The sequence below is a fragment of the Crocodylus siamensis genome, chromosome 2, assembly GCF_052110815.1.
Source record: "Crocodylus siamensis isolate JL-2025a chromosome 2, ASM5211081v1, whole genome shotgun sequence".
Classification (NCBI taxonomy): domain Eukaryota; kingdom Metazoa; phylum Chordata; order Crocodylia; family Crocodylidae; genus Crocodylus; species Crocodylus siamensis.
Window position 1 is genome coordinate 173,107,576 of NC_143396.1, and position 27,176 is coordinate 173,134,751.

Genomic DNA, 27,176 nt, shown 5'->3' on the forward strand with positions numbered 1-27,176 from the left:
TACTTCATATGCATTTCTGGCCCGTTGAGTCCAAAGTCCAGCATCCTATCTTTGCCAATAGGCAGGGGTGGATTTTGATCCTAGCTTCTCATCAATAGAGCACCAGCCTTTGGGGGAACATACTGACCCGGATGCATTGTCCTGTTGTTGTCACCAGAATTCTGTGGTATTTTCTATAGGCGAAGAGGCAGCCTATGCCTTTAGTCTGCCAACTGATGGGAATCCCATGGGACTTGACTTGGCTCTTGTCACAACTATTGTCTTGCAGATAGGGAGCACCAAAAGGTAATTGAAATAGGAGCTCAGTGGCTAGACAAACTGCTGTCAGGGGTAGAGTTGGGCTATTGGGGAGATGAAATTCCAACATCTCTAGCACAGAGACTAATACTAGCAAATCAAGTTAGATCAGATCTGCACAACTGGAATGATTGATGCCAAGTCAAAGAAAATACCAGTATATTCCAGGGTAGCAGTATGGCAGTGGCAATGGTATCATGTGGGCTTTGGTGATTTGAAGCTATACTTTTAGTCTCCTTATTACAAAGAGGATATCGTAGATATGAATGCGTGAGCAGAAGAGCACACAGAAAATACAGCGGATTCTAGTCCACTGAAAAGAAGGGGTAGCTGTCCATTTATTTTAAGGGATTTCAGTTTAGGTCCTTAGTGAGTGAATAAACCAAGGCAAGTAGATGTGTGTTTATAAGCCGAGAATGAAGACATCCACAGATGTAAACCACGGGTTTCCCTCACCCCAAGCTGTGGGCCAGATCTGGGCTGTGGGCCAGAATGGGCTCCTCCCCAGCTGGATCCATGGGGCCAGCAGCTGCAGCAGGTCCAGTGGCAGCTGTGGCAGGGGCCTGGAGGTACTGAGCCAGCCAGTCACAGGGTGAGCAGGGCTGTGGCAGCACAGTTCTCGCTTACACTCCTGCCATCAACGTCCATGTTCAGTAGGATACAGGGGCCCCCAAAATCTGCAGCAGGCCCTCTCCCTTCCTGTCCACACCCCCAACTTTCAGTAGCCCTCCAGCAGCTCAGCAGCCAAGTAGAACAGCTCTGCAGGCCCTATCTTTGACACTCCTGCTGTAAGCAAGCAAGAGAGGAGAAAGGCAAAGCTGTCACGGACCAGCCTCTTACAGGGGAAGTTCTGCTTTGGGACTCTCCAAAGAAAACCTTATTCTGTTTCCCTCTTCCAAAGGATACCCTGAAGCCATCCCTGACATGGCTTCTTGAGGGACAAGCCTCTGGCTTCAAGACCCCGGCTCTTCTCAGCCCCTGACCAATAAACTGAACCCCAACCTCTGAAAGCTCCACCTTTGCTCAGCTCCTGGAAACAGGTGTTGGGATGGGAGGGGAAGAGTCATGGTGCCATTGTCCCAAACACCACCGCAGACAGCTCAGCTCCAGAGTCTTTATGGTGCCACTGCAGTTCCCTCAGCCCTCCGTGGGAGTCCTGCCTTCCCTTTCCTTTTGCCTCAGGCAAGACAGGCATGCCTCGGGCATAGACAGCTGCCCTTGCCACAAAACCATTACAAAATTTTAGTTTTAACCCAGGCACTAACAGTCACCCAGTCAAATGAGCAAAATTTTATGGGGAACCCATCAGGGAGCAATCTCTGCAGCCTAGTGCCAGTCCCAGACTGCCGTCTCCCCCTGAGGTAGAAAGTGCACCTAGATGCACTAACTATGAAACTATTTACAGCAAAGCATGCTCACACTGAGTCCTCCAGAGTGTTCCCCACCAAAACTCAGCCTACTTTGCCTCTTGGGTTAAACAAGGAAACACCTAAACAGTTAAATGGCACAATGCAAGGGCCAGGGGGTGAAGATTGGTCCAGTTCCATTCAAGTAAGTCTAAAGGTACGCGTTGAAGGCAGTGGGAGTTAGATCTGGGCCCCTTTGAGATGAAAAAGTTTCCTTCTGAACTTGGAAATCCAGGGCCAGGGAAGCCAATAGAAAGACGCAAGCCACACATACATGACCTGAAGAAAAATGGCTTGTGTTCAAAAGCTTTTCTAACTCTATCCAAGTATGCAGTTGGTCCAATAAAAGACAAAGGCAGGGTAGAGTTGCACTTTATAAACTAACCAAGATAGGTAAATGTAGACGTAGAAGTATAGTGCAAGCTTTCATGAATATCTGATGAAGTGAGCTTCAGCTCATGACAGCTTATGCTTGCTATCTACTGGACAGACAGATAGATTTTGGTTAGTCTACAAGGTGCAAATATTTTTATTTGACTTTAGATTAACATAGCTAACTAAGTCCCAGTAAAAGATACCACTCAAGGAAATTCTTGCTTTACACGTACCCGGACTTTCCTTAAGCATAATAGCAGCAGGCAAGCTGTAAAAGAACTGGTGGGGCAGCTGGATCAGTAGTGGGTAAAGGGGCCATTTACATTTCAGAGGGCAAATGCTTCCTTTTGCATCAGATTTTACTAGGAAGGAAGCTGCGGAGATGGTTACCCCAGGCCTGCTGCTTTCAGCTAATAAAAGGAAAGGGTTAGCAGATTAAAGGGTCAAAAGAGTTTGAGATGGTGAAGTATCAGTGGTTAATTTAAGAGCAAAAGGTCACCAGGGCGGTATGGTTATGCTCAAGAAGCTGAAAGGAGGGTGTGAATCAAATGGCTTAGCAGCTCACAAAATTATGCAGTCTGTCATTGAAAATAGCTACTTATACCAATGATTGGAGGGTAGCAAATCTTGAACTCTCCTTTTAAAATGTGCAAGGCATGATCTGGAAATTACAGAGCAGTGGTGCCTTATTTCTGTAACATGCAGTCTGGCTGGAATCCAAGCCAATCAAAGATGGACACACGTCATTGCTAAAACTGCGAAGCGGGTTGTTCTGTTCATTTTCAAGACAGAATTTTCACTTTCACAAGCTTTTTATCTGATATCATTCAGAAGTGGGAAAAAATATTTTAAAATGTATAATACTGAATCAATCTGTCAAAACTGACACTGTAAAATGCTAAACCACACATCAGAGAACAAATGGAAGGTGAAGGTTTCCATTCGTAGTCTCCATCTGAAACACTGTACAAAAATGAAATATTTCCCTGAGAAATGACAGATTTGGGGAATTGTGTGTGGCAGTAGTTTTTGATTAATGAGAATTTTTTTCATTCAAATGTTCATGACGGTGGTTGTTTTTAATGGAGTGCCTAGATGCTCCAAGATGACTATTAGTCATTATAAGCGCACTTAATAAGAGAGTCCCTGCTCTAGAGAGTCCAGAGTCTAAACGAGAGAGAGGGAACGAACGCAAAAAACTAGAAAATCTAGTTTAGGTGACAGCATACACATGCCCCGACATTTGGATCAGCTTTATCTATCATTCCTGACCTTTTGTGAGGGCAACCATGTAAAACAGGCCTGGCTCAGCCCCTTGGCTCTCATGTTCAAACCCAGCCTAGCCAGGAGTGATATAAAAAGCACTCTGTGTTGAAAACTGCATCGCAGCAGCCGCAGGGAGCTATTTTTAACCATCTGGTGGTTCATGCTTCTTGCCAGCTCTGTCCTGCTATGCTGGCCTATTACAGTTGCACCCTCCTCCTCTCATTTTTCCTTTCTTAAGAATGTAAGACCTGCCATTTATACGGGGTCATACGGGGGGCAGACCATCTGCCCATCTTGTCCAGTAGCCTGCATCACACAGTGTCAGAGAGTGGATGCTGAAAGGGAAAGTGAACAGGGTATGACCAGGGTTTTTTTTCTGTTGTTCCTCTCTCACTTGCAGCCTCCTGCATTTAAGGGAGTTTTGATTCAGAGGCTGTATCTCTAATTTTCATGCTCAATAGTGATGCATGTACCTTTCCTCTAAAAATTTGTCCAATTGCTTTGTGAAACTGGCTCAATTGTCGGCTCCACGTCTGATGGCAACGAGTTCCACACTTTAATTACACACTAGGAGAAAAAGAGCTTCCTTTTGTTAGTTTTAAACTCACTACCTACTAGTTGCATTTTTGATCCCTAGTTCTTGTTATTGTATTGTTAGAGATAATAAATAATAAATCCCTATTTACTTTCTTTTCACCATTTAGTATTTGGCAAACTCTTATCATGCGCAAGTGTCTCTTTTCTAATATGTCTAGGCCTCGCCTCTTTAGTCTGTTCTCACACAGAAGCCTCTCTGTACCACTAATCATCTTTGTTCTTCCCAAATACCTTTTCCGTCTTGGTTCTCAAACTACTTGTCCTCTGAAAGCTTCTTAAAAGTCTCATGCTGCCACAGAGAACTTGAGCCTTTTTGAGGACAGGACATGTGCAAATTAGCTGTTTCCTAGGAAAGGAACAAGAAGGAAGGACACGGGGGTGGGGGCAAGATAACTGGTAGATAAGCAAGGGATAGAAGGTAAGGATGGAAAGGACCTGTACTGAAGTAGCAAGGGACACATGGGATGCAACTCTGCAGTGCTAGTTGGAAGTGAACTGCACAGTCTTTTGGGGAAGCTAAGCAAAATATCTGACCATTTCTCTTAAAAGGTCCCAATATTTTTAGAAAACAGGAATGCATAAACATCCCTTGGGACCTCTAGTTCTTGTTACCTCAGTTTCCTGGTAGGGTTTTGCCTGACAAGGATTCATTAGCAATATGTGGTGAAGCTGGCAGCAGGCAGGGAAGAAAACATACTTATTAAACATCTGAAATGGCCAGTGTTACACGCTTGGCTTCACTGTTTGTACTGAGCACAGCCCTTTGGTCCCTTATCAATTTAGCCTCCCCTCCCAAAATATGACCTTCTTTCAAGTTTCATGCATATGGTATACATTTCACTGTTTCATCTGGTCTCTCCTAAGTGATATACGCAAAGGGCCTTCTTCCTCCGTTTGCTCTGGGAAGGTTATCTCACTGTCTGATGCTGTAGATATTATTACTGGGCAGCTATCTTTATTTCTGATAGCAGTTATGTATTTGGGTCCCTTGTGTCATGTGCTTCACATGCACTGTAATAGTAAATCATTCAGAAATGCACAGGCTAATCAAACCTGAGTGGCTCTTCTATCCTATCCTCTGTCTGCAGAGAGGTGTAACCTCGAACATTCGAAAGGCAGCGGAAAGGACATCCCCGGTCCGCAAACCCAGCCTGAAGATGGATGACACCTTTGAGAATATCAATGAGCTGGGGACCTTGGAACTGATGAACAAAGATCTGGAGCTGGCTCCATATGGACCCCTGAAGAAGTCAGTGTCCACCGACTCGCTTAGCTCCATCTCCTCCATAGGGAATAATTTTGGCCAAGATTTCACTGTGGGCCAGGTGGAAGTCAACATGGAGTACGACGTGCACTCCAACACCCTGCATGTCACGCTGCTGCAAGGCAAAGACCTCATGGAGAAAGAGGATGTCAACTTTGAGTCTTGCTTTGTGCGTATCAGCTTGGTTCCAGATGAGCAAATCGTTGGCATCTCCAGGGTAAGCCTCTACCATCTCTTGCAATGTGTATGCATGTCTTGAGCAGTGTGCATCATGTACAAGAGCTATTATGGTTGATGTTGAACTAGACCTCTGAAGCACTAGGTGCACAGTTTGGTCATGGATTGTCTGGGCATTCAGGAGAAAAATCTGAGTGAGTCTCTAAGGGCTCCTCTTTCCTGCTTGGAAGAGGCTAGTTCAGCTGGGCTAGAATAGGCTTAGCATGTGTTCTGAGGAGTGGTCACAGAAGCCAGGTATCTGGGGGTATGTTTACACCATTTCAGCAAGGATATTCTCACCCACCTGCTCCCACTTGCATGCGACAAACCTGGAAATGTGCCAGTGAATCCTCTTCAAGGGTAACCCGCTGTGGTCACTCTTGAGACTCTTGAGAGTGGGTCCACCAGCACATTCCTGGGTTTGGGGGGTGTGAGCAAGACTAGTTGAGCAGACATACCCAGGGACCTTGCCAGAAGCACAATGTTTGGAGGCAGTTAGTAGAGGGATTATTGGAAATGACTAGCTGGTTTACAGCCTTGGGGTATAGTGCTTGGAACACCTGCAGTTGCTTTCCTCTATATTTGTGGAGCACAAGCACAGTGCTGGACATCTGTGGGGGAGGGATGTACCACAGCCCTCGAGCAACCCCACAGAACAGGGAAAAGGGAGGACAGGGTGGGTAACCATGACATAATTCAGTGTTATTTCTTGTTGAATGGGGATAGGTTCTAAGTCCAGGGTGAAGCCCTCCACAAAGCTTGATGGCAATGGGGTTCACCAAACACAGAATCATATTGTCCCCATCTTAATTCCCAGTAGCATAACCCAAATGGATCTATCTCGAATGAAAGTTATGAAGAAATGTACATTTTGGAGTCATGCACGCAACAATTTTACCCAGCTGGGAGTGAGGTCATGGTTCTGCATTGGTGGCTGTCACTGACGCTCACTGCAAAAAGGCTCTTCATTTCAGAACTGCTGGTTTGGTAGAAATGTGCATCCTGTGGGTCATTCTGAGACTATATGTCTGCTGGAGCAGAAATGGATTTGCATTCAGTGCCATGCTATACAGCATAAAAGATACCAGTTTCATGCTGTTTTATTCAGGGGTGCAGCTAACTTCTTGTGCATGTTTCTATGTCTCCTTGGACATGGGTGCCTTGTCTCCATGAAACAAGTGAGTCAGTGTCTCCAGGCGTTTTACTCATGGGGTTAATAGTCTTTCTCTTTACTCTGAGCTGACCTTCGTGGCCATGTCATTATGGGAGATGGTTCTTCCAGAAAAGATGGCAGAAAACTTGGCAGAAGTTATCACTAAATGAGGTAAGAGGCCACAAGTGGTCTCCTTAGTGATGGCAGCCAAAGGCCCCTGCCCCAGCAGGGTTCTAGCTGTATCCGTGATGTAACCGTCTAGCCAACAGCTGAATCAGCAAGAGATTCGTTGCTCTCTAGTTCTCATTGCACTCAGACCTTTGCACTGCAATGAAGGTGTCTGGAACTGTCATTCCTGACTCACATGCAGGATCATAACTAGGGATGAGCAAGTGAGGCGCCAGCCCTGGGTACTGACTTAGTCTCTATTACAGTGCCCCATCTCATTGCCTCAGCACCAGCAGCCCCATACCAAGCAGTAGCAGCTGGGGATGGGCAAATAGCAATGTAGCAGCAGCCACTGGGTCTTTGAGTCCCCAGGGCAGGTAAGACTGACTGGCTTCATCCTTTCACCCTCCTCCCCCATCACTTTCTGTCACTTGAGGAACCCTCTCCACTCAGGGTACAAGGGTTTTGCCCAGGGTGCAAAACTTGTTATTTATGCCTCTGCTTATAAGAAAAGCCTCATAGCCTCCTCTGCTGCCCCAACCACCTTTTGGTCGATTGAAGTTTCACTGTCCAAGCAGGCAGAAATGCCCAGGCCCTTCCCCATCAGAAACTGAGACTGGAATTGACACCCGCGCAATATCCAGATTTGGTTCCTTCTTGTGACAAATAAACATTTGTTTCTGTGACAGCTTCCAGCACTGGATGCATGCCTTTTAAGTGGCAGCTATCCAAAACCAGATGGTGCTTCCCTGGGAACTGAGAATCTGATCTGTTTGTGTTGGGGGCTCACGTTTATAGAGCAGATACTGGGCACACTCTGCTCGACTCCTCTAGCAGCACTTTCCTTCCTATTAAGACAATGCACAAGGATTAAAATATCTGGAGAGTACTCTCCATCAATCAAAGTTGGGACACTTGCATTAGTATCTATCCATCCAGAAAGTCAGCTACGCTGTCTCTGCTTCCAAGAGCAGTGTGCAGGTCAGATTGCTCCAGGGCTATTATGGGCTATGGGAGGGGTAAAAAATAATTGATGTCACTCTTGTTTAAGAGTCATCCAGCAGTGTTTAATCTGACTGAAGTTGGATACCAGCTTGAGCCAAAGGGGATCTGAGTTCCTTTCCTGACTGCATGTGATTTGAAAGCAAGTTGCTCTGTGCCCATTAGCATGGAAATGGGATTTCTTTGCTCTTGTCTCTGTGTTGTAAACTCTTCAGGGCCTGGAACGTGCGCACACACATACGTGTGTGTGTGTCTGCATGCACACTCATACTGCACCCAACACAAAGAGGCCTTGATCTTCTTTGAGATTCCTGGGTGCTGCCATAGTACTAACAATAGTCACTACCCACAGGAGACAATTGTATGCCGCAATGGCCAAGCTACTGTAATTAGAATGAGGGATGGAAATTACCTACTATTAGATTTCAATTGACAGTGTTAAAATGGCCACTTGACAGAGAAGAGAGGAGGAAATCTGCCAGGGGCTGTAACCCAGAAGACGGCCCAGTGTGAGGACTATGACAAGGGTTGCTGTAGAGATTGGGCCAGGTCTTGGTATTTCCCAAGTGCATGTGAACACAGTGCAGAGCTGGCCTTAGGGAAAATGGTGCCCTGGGTGAATTTGTATTTTGGCACCACCCCAACACAGTTCCCTTCCCCCAAGTCAGTGGTGCTGCTGCAGGCAGAGGCGGGTGGGCAGGAGTGTGGGGCGTAGTGCAGCAGGAAGGCAGTACCACCTGCACTGCCTGGCCTGGCTCCTCCTGAGCAGTGGCTGGAAACAGAGGGCTGGAGTGGGCTGGGCAGTGCTCCTCCTGTCTCTGGCTGAGGCAAGGTGGGGTGAGGGGAGAGTACTGCTGTGTGTGTGTGGTGCCTCCTGACCATGAAGCCCATGTCACCCACTCCTGAGGCTGGCTCTGACACTTTGCCTTTGCCTTCCAGCTCCAGTTCTGAAATGCAGGGCAGCTGAAGGCAGCTGACCTGCTACTGGTGATGACTCTGCTGGGCCACCTGGTATTTGCTGCAGCCAGGCCTTTGAGAACATGGAGTGCTCCAGCAGCATAGATTGGAAAGCAGGCTGCCTGTCACTCCCCTACATTCAGCCTCTGGCCTATGTGAGCAAATGCCATGTCTCACATGCTTCCATGAACAGGGAATGTCTTCAGAGGCACTTACTGTTGGGGACAAATTCATGTCATCTAAGTGGGTAGCCTGCATAGAGAAGTCTCAGGAGGAGGGAGGGAGAGATGGGGAGTAGGAGCTTCATTCCAGAGCTCCCCAGCTTAGGCAGTGCCAGAGGTGCATGCTCTACTTTCACAGATTCATAGATTGTAGAGTCGGAAGGGACCACGAAGGATCATCGTGTCCAACCCCCTGCCCCAGGCAGGGAAGAGCGCTGAGGTCATAGTTTCATAGTTAGTAGCATTGGAAGGGACCTGAGCAGATCATCAAGTCCAACCCCCTGCCATGGCAGGAAAAAGTACTCGGGTCAAATGACCCCATTAAGGTGTTCATCTAGCCTCCTCTTAAAGTCCCCCAGGGGAGGGGCCAGCACCACTTCTCTTGGAAGTTGGTTCCAGACCCTAGCCGCCCTGACCGTGAAGTAGCGCCTTTTAATGTCTAGTCTAAACCTACTCTCTAGCAACTTATGGCCGTTATTCCTGGTCACTCCTGGCAGTGCTCAGGGAAACAGGGACACCCCCAGTGCCTACTGGTCCCCTCTGACTAGTTTGTAACAAGCCACTAGATCCCCCCTCAGCCTTCTCTTGCAGAGGCTGAACAGGTTCAGGTCCCGCAGCCTCTCCTCGTAGGGCTGGACCTGCCCTGCTGTCCCCTGATCATGCGAGCAGCCCTCTTCTGGACCCTCTCCATGCTGTCCACATTCCTCTTGAAGTGCGGCACCCAGAACTGGACGCAGTACTCCAGCTGTGGCCTGACCAGCGCCACATAGAGGGGGAGGATCACCTCCTTGGACCTGCTCGAGATGCATCTGTGGATGCATGACAAGGTGCGGTTGGCCTTCCTGACCGTGTCCCCACATTGGCAGCCCATGTTCATCTTGGCATCAATGATAACCCCAAGATCCTTTTCCGCCTCCGTGCTGACAAGAGGGGAGTTCCCCGACCTGTAGGTATGGTGCCGGTTGTTCCTCCCCAGGTGCAGCACCTTGCACTTGTCGGTGTTGAATCCCATCCTATTCTCGTCCAGCCACCCCTGTAATCTGTCTAGGTCCAATTGCAGCCTATTCCTCCTTTCTAGAGTGCCCACATCCCCCCACATCTTAGAGTCATCAGCAAATTTGAACAGGGTGCTTTTTACCCCCTCGTCCAAGTCACTGATGAAGATGTTGAACAATGCGGGTCCGAGGACCGAGCCCTGCGGGACCCCACTGCCCACATCCCTCCAGGTTGAAAAATGACCCATCCACCACTGCCCTGGCTGAGCAGGGGCAGGAAAGGGGCCCTGGGGCGCGCGGCGGCGGGGCGCGTGGCATCGGCCGCCGCAGCCGCAGGCGGGCGTCCGTGGTGGCTGAGAGGTTCGAGCAGCCGGCCCTTCCCCTTCCTCGCCGCGTGCTCCCTTCCTTGCCATGAGCCTCGCCGAGGCCCCCATGTGCCCGCGGGCACGCGTCATTCCTGGGGGGTAGGAGTGTAGGCCCGAGGCCCCCGCAGGCAGCTCTGTGTTGCCACAGACAGCCGCGCGGGGCGGGCCCAGCTCCCCCTGCTACCCCGGGAGCGGGCGCCCTGGGCCGAGGCGGCAGGGGCCCGGGCAGCCCCCCGCGAGTGTATGTCAACCTGGAGCTCCACAGGGGGACCACGCCGGCGGCGAGGCTGGGTGAGAGTTCCAGGAGCCCGGGCACGATTCCGGCTTCGCCCCGGTGACCCGTGCAGAGGTCCTGCGGGCTGCATTGCTGGCTCAAGGGCCGCGGAGTTAGCACCGGGTTGACCTTGTGTCTGGGTGCGGCCCTCCAGCCAGTTGGCGACCCATCTGACTGTGTAGGCATCGACACCACAGTCCCCCAGAGAACAGGGTGAGAGACAGTGTCGAAGGCCTTCCGGAAGTCCAGAAAAACTACGTCCACTGCTACCCCTGCATCTAAGGATTTGGTGACCTGGTCATAGAAGGCCACCAGGTTGGTCTGACAGGACCTGCTACTAATGAACCCGTGTTGGTTGCTCCTAAGCATAATCTCCCCTGCTGGCCCCTCGTGGACATGCGCCAGAATAATTATCTCAAAAAGCTTACCCAGGATCAAGATAAGACTAACTGGCCTATAGTTGCCTGTGTCCTCCTTTTTCCCTTTTTTGAAAATGGGAACCACATTAGCCCTCTTCCAGTCCTCTGGCACCACACCAGAGCACCATGAGTGCTCATAAAGCTGTACCAGGTCATATGACCCCAGCCAGGTGTCTATCTAGTCTCCTCTTGAAGACATCCAAGAGGCAAGGCAAGACCTACTTGCCTAGCCATTATAACATTACTGGCACTGACAATTTGGTCCAAAAGCCCACTCGGTTGCATTCACCTCTTCGTTGACTGTAAGCCTAAGGTAATACTCATTGCAATCAACAGAATAGACTTGTGCTGATTTTGATGAGCAGTTGGATGCAGCTCCTGCCATGCTGCAATGATAGGACAGTGGTTTTCATCCTTTGGCCCATGGACCCTGGGGGTTTGCAGAGTATGTTTAAGGGGTCCACACCTCCATTTAAAATTTTTTTATGGGTCCACAAATGAAAAAAGGTTGAAAACTACTGAGATAGGATATAGGTGCAAGGCAGCTTGGTGCATCCTGTATATCAGCTCAGAGCAGTTGCTTGGGATCTGAGGGACTAATGGCACTGGTGGCACTGCCTCTACATAGCACTGCATCTTTCAAGCCTCCCCCACAGTAAGTAACAGACATTGGAAGTGGATGAAAGGTTCCTGATTGACCCAGTTGTAAATCAGAAGCATCTTCCTTGGGAGTTGCCCATGACGTCACCTTTCAAAGTGTTAATGTTAATGCAAACCATTCAGTCTGACTCATAAAACATAAAAGATGCTGGACAGAGCTGGTTTAAATCCCTTCTCTAGGGATGAGAAGCTGGTGTGCACTTCTAGGAGGCCTGCAAAGCATTCTGCTAAACTTCCAAGAGATGCTGTCTAATGCTTAGGGCAGCTGGGTTGGGGAGTCGGGATGTCTGGATTTGTTTCCCAGCTTTGGTACTGAGTTTTTGGCCTTAAAGACAAGTCACTTTTCTCTTCTCTGCTACTCAGTTTTTTTCATCTTCAAAATGGGTGTGCTGCTCTCAACCTGCCTCCCAGGGATGATGCACTACTCAATGCTAATGATGTGTGAGAGAATCTTCTCTTGACATCTCAAGATTAATGAGATTTGCAGGATGTGTTGATTGCAAGTGAGAATGAGGGGAGAGTGAGCTTTCCTATTGTTTAGCCAAGGGGAGAATGCAGGGAGCTGGGAACATGAGCTGGGATCTAATCCCTCTTATTGATTTAAGCCTTCCATCCCACCTCTGCAGGGCAGTTTATGATATCTAGATGGCTCTGAGTGCCACGGGGACATTTCACCCTCCATCCAGTGAGAGACAAATCTGCCCATAAGCTCATACAGCTGTTTGGATGGGCTGTCTTTACCAGGAGGTGGCCCCTGAATGGAAAAAGTCTATGTGCTTTCTCTGGGGCAAAGCTGGGTGAAGAGGGCTGGGTCTGGGTGCAGCTTTGCTTCATGGCAGAGCGTCAAATGGAGGGGAGAAAAGGAGCAGGAAGGGAAGTTGTTCTAATGAAAGTCAGTGGAACTGTTTTCCTGCTTAATCATGGGCATCAGCATTTTGCTAAAAGTAGAGCTTGCAGTAGGGGTAACACTGGCCTGGAATCCTAGCTGAGATGAAAGATAATAGAACGACAAAGCAGATGGAATGCAGAGTTTGAAGGACTGAAAAAGAAGCATCAAAGATGAAAAATTGGAGAGAAAAAGTGGGAGACTAAAAAGGGAGACCTAGTAATAATATAAACACCTTTTTGGGGAGAAACAAAAATTAAAGGGTGCTTTGATCTGGCAGAGAGAAGCTCAGCAAGAAGCAAGGGTTTGGAAGCTGAAGCCAGAAAATGCATATTGGAACTAAGGTACAAATATGTAATAGTGAGATTGGTGACCACTTGAACAAAGTTCCAGATGCAGTGCGGGATTCTCCCCCTCTAATCCAGGATGAATACCCTTCTGGAAGATGCTACACTTCAAACCGGTGTTCAACCTGTGGTCCATTGACTCCTGGGGGTCTGCAGACTATGTCTAAGGGGGTCTGCAAGAAATGACTATAATTAATTGAAAGTATGTGAATATGCACACTTCCAATTCAAAGGGATCTGCACCTCCATATAAAATTTTGTAGGTGTCCACAAATGAAAAAAGGTTGAAAACTACTGCTTTTTGATCCCAGTGCAGGGGACAGTAGATGAGATGTAAAGGTCTGTGTTATCCTTACAGGTGGACTAAGTGATCTGATTCCAACCTGGCTTTAAATTCTACGAACCTATACATGTCTTCTATCAACAGTATAGCAAGCAAAGTTTGAGATATTTGTATCTGATATGCTATTGTTGCACTATTTAGATTGCTGTAGTGCCTCAAAACCCAGGATATCTACTGTGCTTGGTGCTGTACAAACCCAGACTACAGAGATGGGCCATGTCCCAAAGATCAAATAATCCAAGAGTAAGAAGAGACCAAGTATGGGTACACAGAACTAGAAAGACACGGGAAACAATGTGGCACAGCTCAGTCTGGTGATCAATGATCTCAGCACGCTACTTGTCTCACAGTGGTTGAGGAGGGTTTTTTAAGTAGGAACACAAGGGGAACTACTGGTGGTTTGATGGTTTCTAGCAATGTCAAAAAGTATCTTAGCTCTGAACTCAGAGCAGTGCTTAGATCCATTGACCTTTGGTTCTGCGAAGATCATTCATGATGAGAAAGTGGGGGTAGCTGTCTATCTAGTCAGCTCACAAGGTAGAGGCACGCAGCTGTATCAAGACCCAGCCATTCTCTTTCTCCCACACTGTACATGGTTGCTTCTGCCTGTCCCATCCAGCAACCCCTTTAGGTTGAATGTGGCTGCCAGCTTTCAGCATAAGCAGGCTGGAAGATTCAGATAATTTGTCTGCTGCATTCCTGAATAAACTGACTTGAGCTTGGACTTGAAACGCAGCAAATATGATGACAAAAATCTGAGGAAACTACATGAGAAGCTGTATGCCTTCTTGGAAATGAGGCACTCCTCCAGCCTCTGATCCCTCTTGGTATCATGCAGGTGGCAGTTCTCTCTCAGCAGCTCAAAGTACAATGCAAGCTTATTCCACATGTGCGCAGCAATGCCGATCTAGTCACATCTTTTTGCCTTGATGTGTATTTAGTTGCACACGCATGAGCCAAGGCTAGAAGGTTCAGATATTTTCAAAGAGAGCCTGGATTGAGCTGTACACTTTTGCAAACTTTTCCCTTCCTAAACCTTGCCTCTGCAACAGAATTCCCTTCCTTTTAATTAGCCACAGGATAAGGACAGTGGAGCACCAAGATTTCTAAATGATCAGTTGGGGGCAGACCCAACTTCACAAGCTTTTTTGAAAATCTGGTGTAAATTATAAGTGCCAAGTGCTGGAAAATATGGCCTGTAAAGTCTTTGGGGTGGTGCAGATGCTAAGGTGCACCACAAGTTTGAGGCCATAGAAGAAGTTTTCACAGTGCAGCCCTGTCAGATTCCAACAAAATCTATGAATTCTATTAAATAGCTTGTCACAAGGCCATGGAAAAGGAGGGACTCCCTCCACAAAAGAGGTGCTTTTCACCCCAAAGTCCTCATTCATCTTCATTAACTGCTTGGGTTTCTTTGGCTGGCATAGGTTTTGCTTTGTTGTGGGTTTGTTTGCAAGCTCATGAGGTTAATTGAGCAAGGCTCCTTGGAGATGGTGAAACTGGAGAGTTTTGTCTGTTTCTGGAAAAGGGATGGAAGGGTTTGGTTTCTCTGGTTGGACGCTCCAGATTGGCTTGCTTTGGGCATCCCCAATGAGAAGCATGGGAGCACTTGAGGCAAAATAAGTGGTTGGGCTCTAGAGTTATTCGCTGTCACAGTTTGTAACCACAAATGTTATATGAAGCCTTGTTGTACGTTGATGGCTGACCCTGTCAGTGGAAACACCATGCCAAGGTTTTATTCATTCATTCAAAAAAAAATCATCTTACAAGTGCAACCAGATAGTAATGGTTATGCATTTTCAATCAGGGGAAGTTTGTCCAGTTCACACAAAACCTCCCAGAGTGTTGTCTCCGAGTCAGCTGGATTCTGCCCAAAGTCCACTGAAATCAAAGGGAGCCTTAATATGCGTATTGGTTGGCTGTAGATGAGGCTCAAAAAGTAAGCAAATCCCCTTACCATCTGAGCCTGGATACCACCCTATCCCGCAGTACCTCACTCATCCCTCCTGCACACCGTTACTCTGTCCTCTCACCTAGGACTGGCTGCAGGCAGGGCCAGCCTTATGGGCACCACTTGGGGTTCCCTCCTGAAAATGGATCCTCTTTCTCTATTTACCCTTACCATACAATGCCTACCTATTCATTAGGAGTCAGTGAGGTGAAGTTTGTGCCCCACCTCTGACCAGAGGTGTTAAGAAATTGTGGAGCTGGAAAGAATGCCACCATTTAAAAAACCATTATTTCATTAATGTTAAAAAACATTATTTCATTAAGTATCTTACTTAATTCTATTTTCCTCAACTTTCTGACCAGCTTCACTGATGAGGTACTGGGGTCCATTTGAGGCAGAGACACGGACACAGAGTCAGAGTTAAGGTGATTTTTACTTCCAAATTCCCTGTCTCTGCAACAGTTGCTGGTTTGAGTTTTCTCTTACAACCATAGAGTTACGTATGTAATGCTGCTTGGAACTAATTGCTGTATATCTTCAACCTTGACTCTGACCTATTCAATTTGTTTGCCTGGAAACTCAGTAAACAAGAGCAGCAGAATAAGCAGGAAAAATGGTCTTAATAAAGAAGCAGGTTGTAAGTGCAGATTGTAAGAAACATTCCAGCAAATATAAAATACTATCTTTAAAATATTTGACAGTGCCCTTTTATGAATAATTTTTCAGGGCAAAACCAGACTCTCCTTATTTATGCTCTGTAGTTATTTATTATTTATCAACTCTATTTATAATTCACTAGCACAATTTATCCTTTTTTACTATCCTGAGACAAGTAATAAAGACACATTAGTTTCTTTCCTTTTAGTGCTCTGCAGTCTTTTTAAAAATAATAACTAACATTTATATAGTTCCATTTAACCAAAGAACTGTGCAGACCACACACATTTTTACAGTGATCATCCTGCCATGGACACAATGCAATCACTTCAGAGAGCTTATTCTTCTCTGCAGGGAATCAGTCACCTGGTAGTTTCACTGGGATTTGCTTATGTTCTGTGGGGAAACACTATGCATTGGGATGTTAGGCAGCATTTACCTAAGACTAGAATTATTTAATTGATTTTTCCTAGTCTTGTCAAATCTGAAGCTCACAATGTCAAATTTCAGCTCCTGGATTCATGTGCTTACATGGGAACCTCAATTTTTTTGTTTTAAAAAGAAGTAAGATTCTGTGCCTCATGATAGAAGAGAAAAGGAGGAAAATACAGCCCACACATCCTAAAAGTTCAGTTACCAAACAAAGATCCTGAAAGTAATTCTTGTTAAACTGATTTTCAAACCAAATCCCATCATTTTTAAAATTCTTTTGGTACCTCCATCATTGGAGGTTTTTGACTGCTGGTTAGACAAACATGTACTTGGATTGGTTTAGAAAAGGATGCTTCTGCCTTGATCCTGGAGGCTGGATTAGATGACCACTGGAGGTGCCTTTGAGCTCTGTTTCTTCTCTGACCATACTACAGCACCTGTACAGAGCCCTGCTGAAATTGTTGTGATTTATGTGTCTGTCTATTCACAGGTGGAGGATCAGGGCCTAACAATGGGTTGCAATCCCATGGGACAGAGTGAGGCATGCTCAGAGGCATGTATCTGAGTGAAGTCACAGGGAGGACATTAGGACAGCCACATGCCTAGGTGTGCATAGTCTGACCTGCGGGATCTCAGCACCCCTGCTTGGCTCCAAGAAGCAGCAAGGCGCTGAGATAGAAGATGTGTCAGAGCTACTTAGATACAGGGCCTCCAAGTGGTGGCATTTGGAGAACGGGGCACTGGTTATTACATTTGGTTTCTTTGGGTTTCCTCCTTGCCCTGACTGCTGGAGATGGTGTAGTGCTTTGACCCTCCCCACTTTACGGACAAGCACCTAGCTGGGGTCATCTGACCCCAGCGCTCTTTCCTGCCCAAGCATGGGGTCAGACTTGATGGCCTACTGAGGTCCCTTCCAACCCTAACATCCATGAATCCCTGACCCCCTCCATCCCATGCCCGTACCATCAATGAGTCAGCAAAAAGTCATCACATGGGGAAAGAAGAAGTGGAGGGAAGTCATGAGCACATACTTTGTTCTCTCTGTGAGGAGGGCTGTGTGATGGCTGACTGCTTCCCCACTCCTTCCCACCACTTCCACAGAATGTCTGCCATGGCATTTCACTGGGATCCAGTACATCGATGATGCCCTGCCACACTGGCTTTGCCAGCTTGCATACTCTGACAGATAGCTCAGGTCACCTGCTGCCATGCAGCCTGTCTGTTTGGCAGCCCTGAGCATACTGGGTGCCTTGGAAACCTCTCAAGAAGCCCAGAGAGGCCAAAATTGGTGTGATCTGCAGTATGTTCACTTCCACAACTGAGAGACAGCCTCATTTATTAGCAGGGGAGGTGTTATGCCCTTGCTCTGTGTAAATGCGCTTTCAGAGGCTGCGGATGCTTGGTTAGTGGGGAGAGTTTCTCTACAGCAGAGTCAGGGCGCTGTGGTTGCTGTGGGAACCAGAAATTTCAATGTCCTAATTTTGTGTGTGTGTATAAAATTGACATTGTAAGGGGCTGTGTTTGGTGTAGCCATCTATAGTGGGCAGCTTCTACCCTTGCCCCAACCCAGGGCAAGACTAGCGTCTTCATTTGCTTGACTTCTGCTGCCTCTCCTCCTCTTCCTAAGCATCTCCTGTCCTTCCTACTCACATTAGCACAACAGCCTCTCTAATTTAGCACAGAAGCCTGCAAAATGTACCTTGTCCTCACGCCCTGTGGAAGTAGAGATTTGAAATTGCACAAGACTGGGTTTCTTGAACTGCTCCAGGGCTTCAGGATTAAGAGCTATGTAACCTGGAAAACATTTGCATTGCAGAACAGCAGCTTTAGAAAGGTCTGAACAATTTTGTGTATTCTTGTGTGCCAGTGATGGGGCCCTGTATTATTTACTATCTCTGTGAAAGCTGGGCAGGGATTTTCCCCAGGGAAATGTTCTTGTAAAGAACTAGCAATTTGTAGGAACAGAAATGTTTTACGGAAGCACGTCTGCCAAACGCAGGCAGGACCCCATTTGAAACCTGCCTTGTTCCCTGTGAGCTTGCCTCAGGGGCAGCTGAGAAAAGTGGGCTTGCAGGACCTATGGCTCTGGGGCAGCCTCACCCTGCGTATCTGCCAAAGGCAGGAGCATTCACAGCTCTGTGGCAGGCCCATCATGAAATCTCTTCCAGATTCACTGATACAGAGTAGGAGCCTCCCATGGCAGGGACCTTGGAAGCCCCCCCAGACCTTGCTGTGAGCCACAGCTCCCAAGGTTTCCTACTGTAGGATCAGGGACATGAGAAACCTGGGTCTCACTGGGGTTGTCAGGGTCACAGGCCCTAGTTCTGGGGCAAGGACTCTGGCAGCCCCCAGGTCCCCAGCCTGGGGGCAGTTTTCAGGGAATCTCTGAGTAACTTCAGGCTTCCTCCCATGATTTCAGAAGCCTGGAAATACTGGGAAATTTCAGGAAAAGTATGCATGGCCATAGTGGCCCATACCTGGGAATTGTACATGTCCCCATCTCCCTTCCCAGTTTGTGCAGGCAAAATCCCAGAAGGGAGGCAATGTAGCCACGCTAAGCATACCTGAGGCAGAAGCCTAAGCAGTACTGGGGCACACACTCAGTGCTGTTCTAAGGCAACAATGTTACCTTATTTCTGGGAAACTGCAGCTGGCGGGGCAGGAGCACGCTCCTTGGTGGCACTCCCAGGGTGGCACAAAGATAGTGCTCTATGTGACCAGGCTCCTTGCAGCAAACCTGGGAGGCTGGAGCCCCAAGCTCTTCGAGTTTGAACCTGACCTTTCAGCACTTCAAGGCTGCCTGAGGTGGAGCTGGCAGCCCCAGCTCCAAAGCCCCTGGCCTCCCAGTTGGCTACGGCTCTGGGGACATCTAGATTCATTCAGGCAGACCATGGATAGGGAACCTAAACCTGTAGGAACCATGCTAAGTTAGGAGTTTGAAGCTTGGGGTCCCAGGTTCAAAAGTGTCCCAGAATTCTTAAAAGATATGTTCCAATTATTTCAGGGTTTTCATTTCATGGGGACATTTCCACTTCTCGTTCCAAACTGGAAGGAATTTTATAATTATAATAATAGTAGCAATATCTGTTGTTGTTACTATTACTTTTTTGGAATTTTCCCTGGAACAAGAATTCTGGCTTTCGCCTGCTCTAAGCTACGACTGTCGCGTGCATTCAGGTACACTGCCGGCTTTTTGGTCTCCTGCAAAATCTAGTCAGCATGATCTGCAAAGTGGCACATGTATGAAAGTCTTTTCTACTCCTAGGGAGAACAACGCTGAACAAAATATTCCCAGGCCTGTTTTAGAAGCTTTTGTTCATGCTTATGCCGCAGATGTGATTGTCTTTAGGCTCTTTCACTCTCCCCAAATTACTGGCCTTGGTTCAGTGGGCAAAGTTATGTGAAGAGTGCCAGACAGGAGGTCATACTACAGAGGATCATAATGATTGCTTCTGGACTTAATGTCCACGGCTGCTCGCAGATGTTAAGGCAGCCATGTGGTTGGGGTCTGAGGAATTTTATGTCCTATTCCCCAAATCGTGCAACCTGATATGACAAAGGTGCGTGGCGGGTCACGTGATTTTGAGAACAGGGCATAAAATTCCTCTGACCCCAATTATGCAGCTGCCACCTGCCAGTCTGGGGGGCACCTGCAGCTGGGGAGGGGGTCTGATGCTGGGAAAAGGCTCCCTGATATCAGTCTCGTGCTGCTCCCCACAGTGTAGCTGGTGATAAGGAGGCTCCCCCATCCCCTACTGCATGCACCAGTTTAAAGCAGTGACCAGGACTGCTTATCCAGTCATCATCGTTGTCTGCCCCACCCCCCCCGCCCTTACTTATGCTATTGCATGGACAGGAGCATGTAGCCATGTTTCACATGATTTTAAAAACACTGACCCAGTTACTTCTCAGAAGCTTTGGCTGGGCAGTTCAAGGAGCCGTGATGACTTCTACTAGTAGGCGATGAAAGGTGTACATAAGTGGTCCCTGCTAAAACAGCCCCCCCCTTTTCTTATTTATTTATTTTTTTTACAGTAAGGGGCTTCCCCTCCCTACTCCTGCTCACTTCTTTGTTTCTTCCTCTGACAGCTCAACCTTCTTATTGCTAATGCTTTGGGGTAGTATCTGCCCCCTGTTGTTTCTAGGACAAAAATTTATGTTTAAGGTTCTTTGCAACTATTCCCAAAACCAAGCTGAGCTTGCTCTTCTCCCACAGAGGTCAGTCAGTTTTTGCAGTAGCTCAGCCTTGTGCAGGACTACGCCCATTGGGTTGTGGATGGAGTTACAGTCTTGTAAACAGAGGAAGTGTTTAGTTAAAAAATACCCACAAACATTAGTGCATTTAGCTCTGGGAATCTTATCCTGGGACTCATAACATTTGGGCAGAGCCTGACTTGATTTTTCAATGCTTGAGACAATAAATGTGGTCAGGCAAGCTTCTGTTCAGCTCATATTAGAGCTTGGTTACTCTTGCTTATCAGGAACCACTTCTTCTTTGGTATACTGGGCAGTGATGAGAGACATTTGGTGCCTGAGTTTGTCCAGATGAATTACAGTATTTCCTGTGTGGTCAGCTGTTAGAAACAACATGGCCCGACCAGACCCAATGGGGCCCAAGAGTTGCATATAAACTATCAGGGGACCACTGGCTGCTTGTTATAACATGACCTCCTCCTTCTGGCTGAGGCCAAGAAGATGTTGGGTCTGTAGAACAGATCATAAGAGCAGGCTCCCTCTCAAGATTCACAGAAGCAACCTCTGGGGTGTTACATGGGAAGTTTCTCCCTTTCAGCATGTTTAGTGACCATCCAGGGCTTTGTGCTACTTGCAAACACTCTGCTTTACTGTGTCCTGGTCCAACTGGCTGAGCAGGACAAGTGCTTCACAGACTGAGCCCTGCCCAGGCTCTGTGTCTAGGATGCCCAACCCTGAGAGGCCCAAGACTTCATACTCTACCTTCCACCTCCAACTCCTTCCTCTTCTGAGGCCATGTCCAGCACCACAGCTCACTTGGGTTCCCCTCCTCCTCCAGTCTTTGCACCTGCTTGCTGTCCTGTTACTTCCCTTCCCCACTCTGGTTGAGCTGTCAGTGAAAGCCGCCTTCTTCAGTGCTTCCACATTGTCCATGACTAGGACATGTAGAATAGCAGGGGCAGAAGGGGAGGGTAATTTGAATGCTTTATGCCCTTCCAGAAAGGTTCAACATCAGTGTGAATAGTAGGCTGGCATCTGTGTCGGTTCTGAGTAGCTCTGAACCTCCTTTCCCTTCTCCACCGTGACAGTGTAGCGCACACATCAGCATTAAGCAAGCAATCCTTAGTCTCTCTCTCTCTCTCTCTCTCTCTAAATGTGGCTTGCTGCTGAAATGGTGAATTTTTAATACCCACTCCATTTTAAATGCATATTCTCAGGGTTAACTCTGGCATATACAAGTGCCCCGCAAGGCTTATGTCGCTGTGCCAAAGGAGCCAGTGCAAGTGGAGATGTGAAGATGCTTTGAATGACAGCTTTGAGCACTCAAGCCCTCATTAGAGAGGAACTCCTTGGAAAAAAGTAGGGCAAGGAACTAAGGGAAGGAGATTTCTCTGTCTCTCTTGGGAACGAGAACTGTCTTTGAACTCTTTGGAGATAGGAGTTGTTCCTGTACATGGTGGAATCGCTTTGTTTGTTCTTCTGGATTTGAGGCAGAGAAATAGGGCGTGGATACATAAAAAATGAAAGGTGACTGGAAAAGATTGTACCTTCCCTAGTGTTACTGAATCAGTGGTATTTTTAACACTCAACCATCTCCTATTGTACCCTGGGGGTAAGCCCCAGTACCTTTTTCAAGTGCAGCATTGCTTCACAGCTGCAGATTGCCACTAAGGCTGCCTGCTCCAGGTAGATCCTCCTGCCTGCTGCACCTGAGCAGCGAGCCAGTATTCAGGGTTAATTCTGTTGGGAGGAGAAATGGCTGATGTGAGCTTGGTTCCTGCTGGTTTACATGCAAAGTCTTATTTTCCTGAACAACAGCAAGAAGCAGTGACAGCAGGTAAGCTCCACACTTAGAAACGCCCTGGGTCTGCTCCAGAACCCCTTTCTTTCTGCTTCCCCAGGCTTTCATCTTCTAATACATAAGAGCGGCATTGCCAAAATCCTAGCCTTCAGGTTCATGATCAGGGGAATTCCTCTGCCTCCCAGCTCCTGCCTGCCAGGTGCCTTAGGCAGCCTTTCCAGTGCTTACAGTTATCTCCAATATATAAAGGAGCTTCATTGCACCTTCCAGTGAGTCTGAAGGAAGTTGGCACCTCCGCAGCTTTGGATCAATATTTCACCAGCCAACAGCTCCTTTCAACATGATACAGCTGTAACAAGTCCACAACCAATCTGGGCTGCATGCAGCTGTCAGTGTGCTACAGACTGCTCAGCACTTCCAGCCATTTCAATGATAGACTGTAAAGTCCTGACCCAAAAGGACCCTACCTAAAAAGCTTATAGGATAACTTCCATGTGCTACTGAGTGCGATGGCATATATTTAGACCAGTCTCAACCCCATCCAGTAGAGGACAGTCGAGGTACATTCTTCCCCCAACTGCTGTGAGGCAGCTCAGGAGTTGAAGCAGTGTTTTTTCTTGTGATTTTTACTGCAAATGTCATCAAATGAAGGATGCTAGCCTCAATGTTCCAGTGCCCAGTCCAGCTGAGTTCGCATTGAATTGACCAGGAGGTGCATAGCTTTGTATGTAGGACACTGGCTTAGGATCATGGGACATAGGAAAGTAGAGCCTCCACGCCCTCTCTAGGTAACCTGTTCCAATGCTTGACCACCTTCATAGTCAGAAAGTTCTTAGGACTCGAATGATGTGTTTTCAGTTACCAGCCCTGCCACAGAGTCCCCATATGGTGTTGGCCAAATCACTTAATTATCCTGTGCTTCAGTTCCACATCTGATAATGCTTCTTTTCTCTCTTGCTAATTTAGATGGCATTATGTGCCTGGCCAACTCATAGAGCCTTGATCTCAGGTAGGGCGGCCCCATGGCGGAGTAACATAATAAAATCATAGTGCATCTTGTCAGGTCAGCACATGGCTTGTTCAGAAAGGGAGATGATGACTGGGCCTTGTACATAGGCATCACTGGGAAGGGAGTGTCAGCACAGAAGAGTGAGAATGGAAAGGAACATTTCCTTTTGGGCTGTGCACCAAGGAACAATGTTTTACTTTCCCCAGGCTTCAGGAAGAGAAAAGGCCTGTCCCCTCCAAGGATTTATACCAATTCTAACCAGTCTCTGGATAACTGCTGTTTGCAGAAAGTAAAGCTGTTCCCTGTCTTTGCACGAGGTTTATGTTACATAGCTGGTGCACACAATAGCAATCACATTAACCCATGTAATTGCTGAACTGGTGTAAGAATACATTGTCTAATTTAAATTCTATTATCCTTGATGCTGTGATAACCACGGCAATAATAATAATAATAATAATGAGTTTGGACCATAGCCACATATAGACACTCCTGTGGGCATGAGGACCTCATTGTGCAAGGCACTGGACACGCAGGTAAGAACCCAGCTGTGCCAGCCCAGCTGTAGACCACAGCTGGAATAGCAGAGGGTTCTGCCAGGCAGGAAGGCGGTTCATTGGAGGAGTTGAGCAGGGAAGTGGTTGGCAGCACAGGGCACTGCCAAGGAGGAAGGAGATGCCTAGACATGACTGTGCTGGGGTTCAGGACTTGAATAGCAGGGCATGCTGCAATGAGGCCAGACTGACATGGACCACACTGTGGGGGGGGGGGGGAGGAGTTTGCACAGTGCCTGCCTTTGCTTGTGCTCTTAACCCTCTGAGAGACATGGGACTCTTTAGCCTGGAAAAGCGCAGGCTCAGGGGTGATCTGATGGCCACCTATAAGTTTATCAGGGGTGACCACCAGGATCTGGGGGAACATTTGTTCACCAGAGCACCCCAAGGGATGACTAGGTCGAATGGTCACAAACTCCTGCAAGACCGTTTCAGGCTGGACATAAGGAAGAATTTCTTTACTGTCCGAGCCCCTGAGGTCTGGAACAGCCTGCCAGCGGAAGTGGTTCAAGCACCTACATTGAACACCTTCAAGAGCAAATTGGATGCTTATCTTGCTGGGATCCTATGACCCCAGCTGACTTCCTGCCCTTTGGGCAGGGGGCTGGACTCGATGATCTCCCAAGGTCCCTTCCAGCCCTGATGTCTATGAAATCTTGCACTCAGAAGCACCAAGCCCCCATGCATTTTTAATTTAAGGTTGATAAATAAAGGCATGAAAGGGACAGATAATGGGCTCTGTTCTCCACCAGTGACAGAGCCATTTTGAGTTGTAATCAAGGATGCTGCACTTTCTGGAATGGGTGGTGGAAAAGACTCTGACTCCATTTAAGCAGCTAGAGTCAGGCCTCTAATTGTCTTTTTCAGGATTTCCCAGCTGGTCCACACCCAGATAAATCCCTCACGTTTCTGCAGCACCAGCCAACCCTGAACACTTTCCTCAGCCCTAATTAGACTTTACCCCACACCCAGCTGCATGCTTGGCCTTGTTTGAATGCATCAGCCTTCCACAATGGAAGTGGGAGGATTAATGCAACTGAAACTGCAGGGGGGATGGAAATATTTGGGTTGGCTCAATACCTTCAGCACAGGGAAATGCCCATTAGTTTCAGATGCAGCCTGTTTTCTAGTGTAGCCAGGACACTACCCTGCCACCCTGCTTAGGGCATTATGGCCGTTCTCTCCTTTAGACGCTACCCAGGCCTCTCTGCTCAGAACTGACACAATCCCAGCCCCAGTGTGTGCAGCTCCTCCTGCTTTTCTAATTGAGGCAGAGGAAATTAGGAGTCAGCTGGAGAGAAGCTAATGAAAGGACCGCTGATGACAGTGCAAAGGCATAGCAGGGAGCATTTCCCTGTGCTGCTGCAGTTGTCTGTTATGATATTAACATTTGCAGGTGTTTGGGCTCTGAATGGGATAGGAAAACAATAGGAAGGAGCTGCTTTTTCACTGTCCTGCTGAAAGACATAATGGACAACAATGCCATGCTGTTGAAACAAAATTGTTTCTGGGATTTGCCTGGACATATCCTGTGGGCCCCACCTGAAGATACATTGACTTCACTGGAGGATTACTGAAGTCTGCCTTTCACCTTGCAGATGGGGGACCAGATCAGATAGACTGAGGAGCCCCTTGAGCTTGAGCTGAAACCTACATTGAACCTTTTAAAGGGTTCAGAAAAGTGTAGAGATGCTGTTGTAAAATTAATGTATCTATCTTGTACATGCCAGTGCTTCAAAGATAGGAAACTTGGCAGTGTTTTTAAGGATGAGCATAGGGGTACAGTATGGACAGGTAGGGACAAAGTCAGGAAGGCCAAGGCACAAACTAAGATACAGCCAAAAAGGGGCAGGAAGGACAACAAAAAATAAGTTGGAAGCAAAAGGGAGACTGAGGAAATTGTAGGTCTCTTACTGGAGTGGAAGCCAACTTTTTTGTCAGGTGTGCCACAAATAAGCCCTGTACCTTCCCCAGGTAGCACTTCAATCCCCTTCCCCTACATTAGCTGCTGCTTTGCTCTCTGCTTCCAGGCCTATACACCCTGCCTAATCTGCTGCTCTGCTTTCTGTTTCTTCTCTGTGGTCCCTGCCTGATTTGTTGCTTTGCTTTTTGCTTCCTGCTCTGTCTGCCACTGTGTTGCCTATCCTTTCCCCAGTATATTGCATGCTACATACAGGGGCTACCTGCACTATTTGTGGCACCCATGTCACAGGTTGGCTACCCCATCACCACTGAAAGGGGAGGGAGAGCTAATAATGGATGATATCAAGAGGGGTGATGTATTTAATGTCATTTTTACTTCAGTCTTCACAAAAACAGTCAGCTGTCAGAGAATAGGCATAATTAGCAGCACCAGTAGGGGAAGAGATAATCCTTCCAAAGTCTGGAAAGAACTGGTTAATGTTTACATAGATAATGGATGTTTTCAAAGCAGCAGGGCTGGGTGAAATCCATCCTACAATACTCAAGGAACTGGCTCCAGTAATTGCAGAGCTGTTGTCTATTGTCTTTGAGAATTCATGGAGGTCAGGTAAGGCTCCAGAAGCTTGAAAAAGCATGAATATAATGCTCAATATCGGTCACCATGGAACAATTTCTAAGCACCTAAAGGAGAACAAGATAAGGCACAGCCAATATGGATTTGTCAAGGGCACATTGTGGCTTACAAATCCTATTTCCTTCTACGACAAGGTGATGGGGTTAAGAAGATGGATGTGATGTACCTTGGCTTTGGCAAGGCAATTGACACTCTCTCCCACAACTTTCTCACAAGGAATCTACAGAAAGATGGTCTAGATAAACTACAGGAAGGTAGGCACATAACTGAAAAGATAAGCATGCTTAAAAATAGTCATCAATGGGTCAATGTCTAATTGGGAAGAGATATCAAGTAGGTTCCCCAGAGCTCTGTTCCCACTCTGGTACTGGTCAATATCTTAGAGGATGGAAGTGAGTGCACGCTTAGTACATTTTTAGGTGGCACCAAACTTAGCGGTGTACCAGACACTTTGGAGCAAGGGCTCTCAGCGCCTGGCCCACGGAGTCATGTAATCTAGCCCATGGATCCCCACATGGGTTGGGAAATTTGGCAATGGGAGGGGGTGACAACTAACATTGCCACGACTCCCCCGCTGATAAATTTCAAGCCCCACATGGCTGGATTGCCCCCAACCAGGCCAGCCCCATGCAGAGGAATCAGACACATTGACCACCTGGAGATGGCTGGGGCCTAATGCAACTATATGGCAACAGCCCAGCTGGGCCAAATCCAGATGCCTGGGGCTGGAGCCCAAGGCAGCCAAGTGGGATCAGGTCATTACTGGGCTGTTTCCACATAGCTGCATCAGGTCCTGGTTGGGTCAGCGCT

At 47.5% G+C, this 27,176-nt stretch overlaps 1 protein-coding gene across 1 annotated transcript in view; it reads left to right on the forward strand.

Moving 5' to 3' along the window:
* Positions 1 to 27,176, forward strand: part of SYT12 (synaptotagmin 12) — a 72,179-nt gene that overhangs the window by 20,739 nt on the left and 24,264 nt on the right. Inside the window, exon 4 of the mRNA XM_090032336.1 lies at positions 5,030 to 5,422. Within this exon, the coding sequence (XP_089888462.1) occupies positions 5,030 to 5,422 (393 nt within the window). The remainder of the gene's footprint in view (positions 1 to 5,029; positions 5,423 to 27,176) is intronic.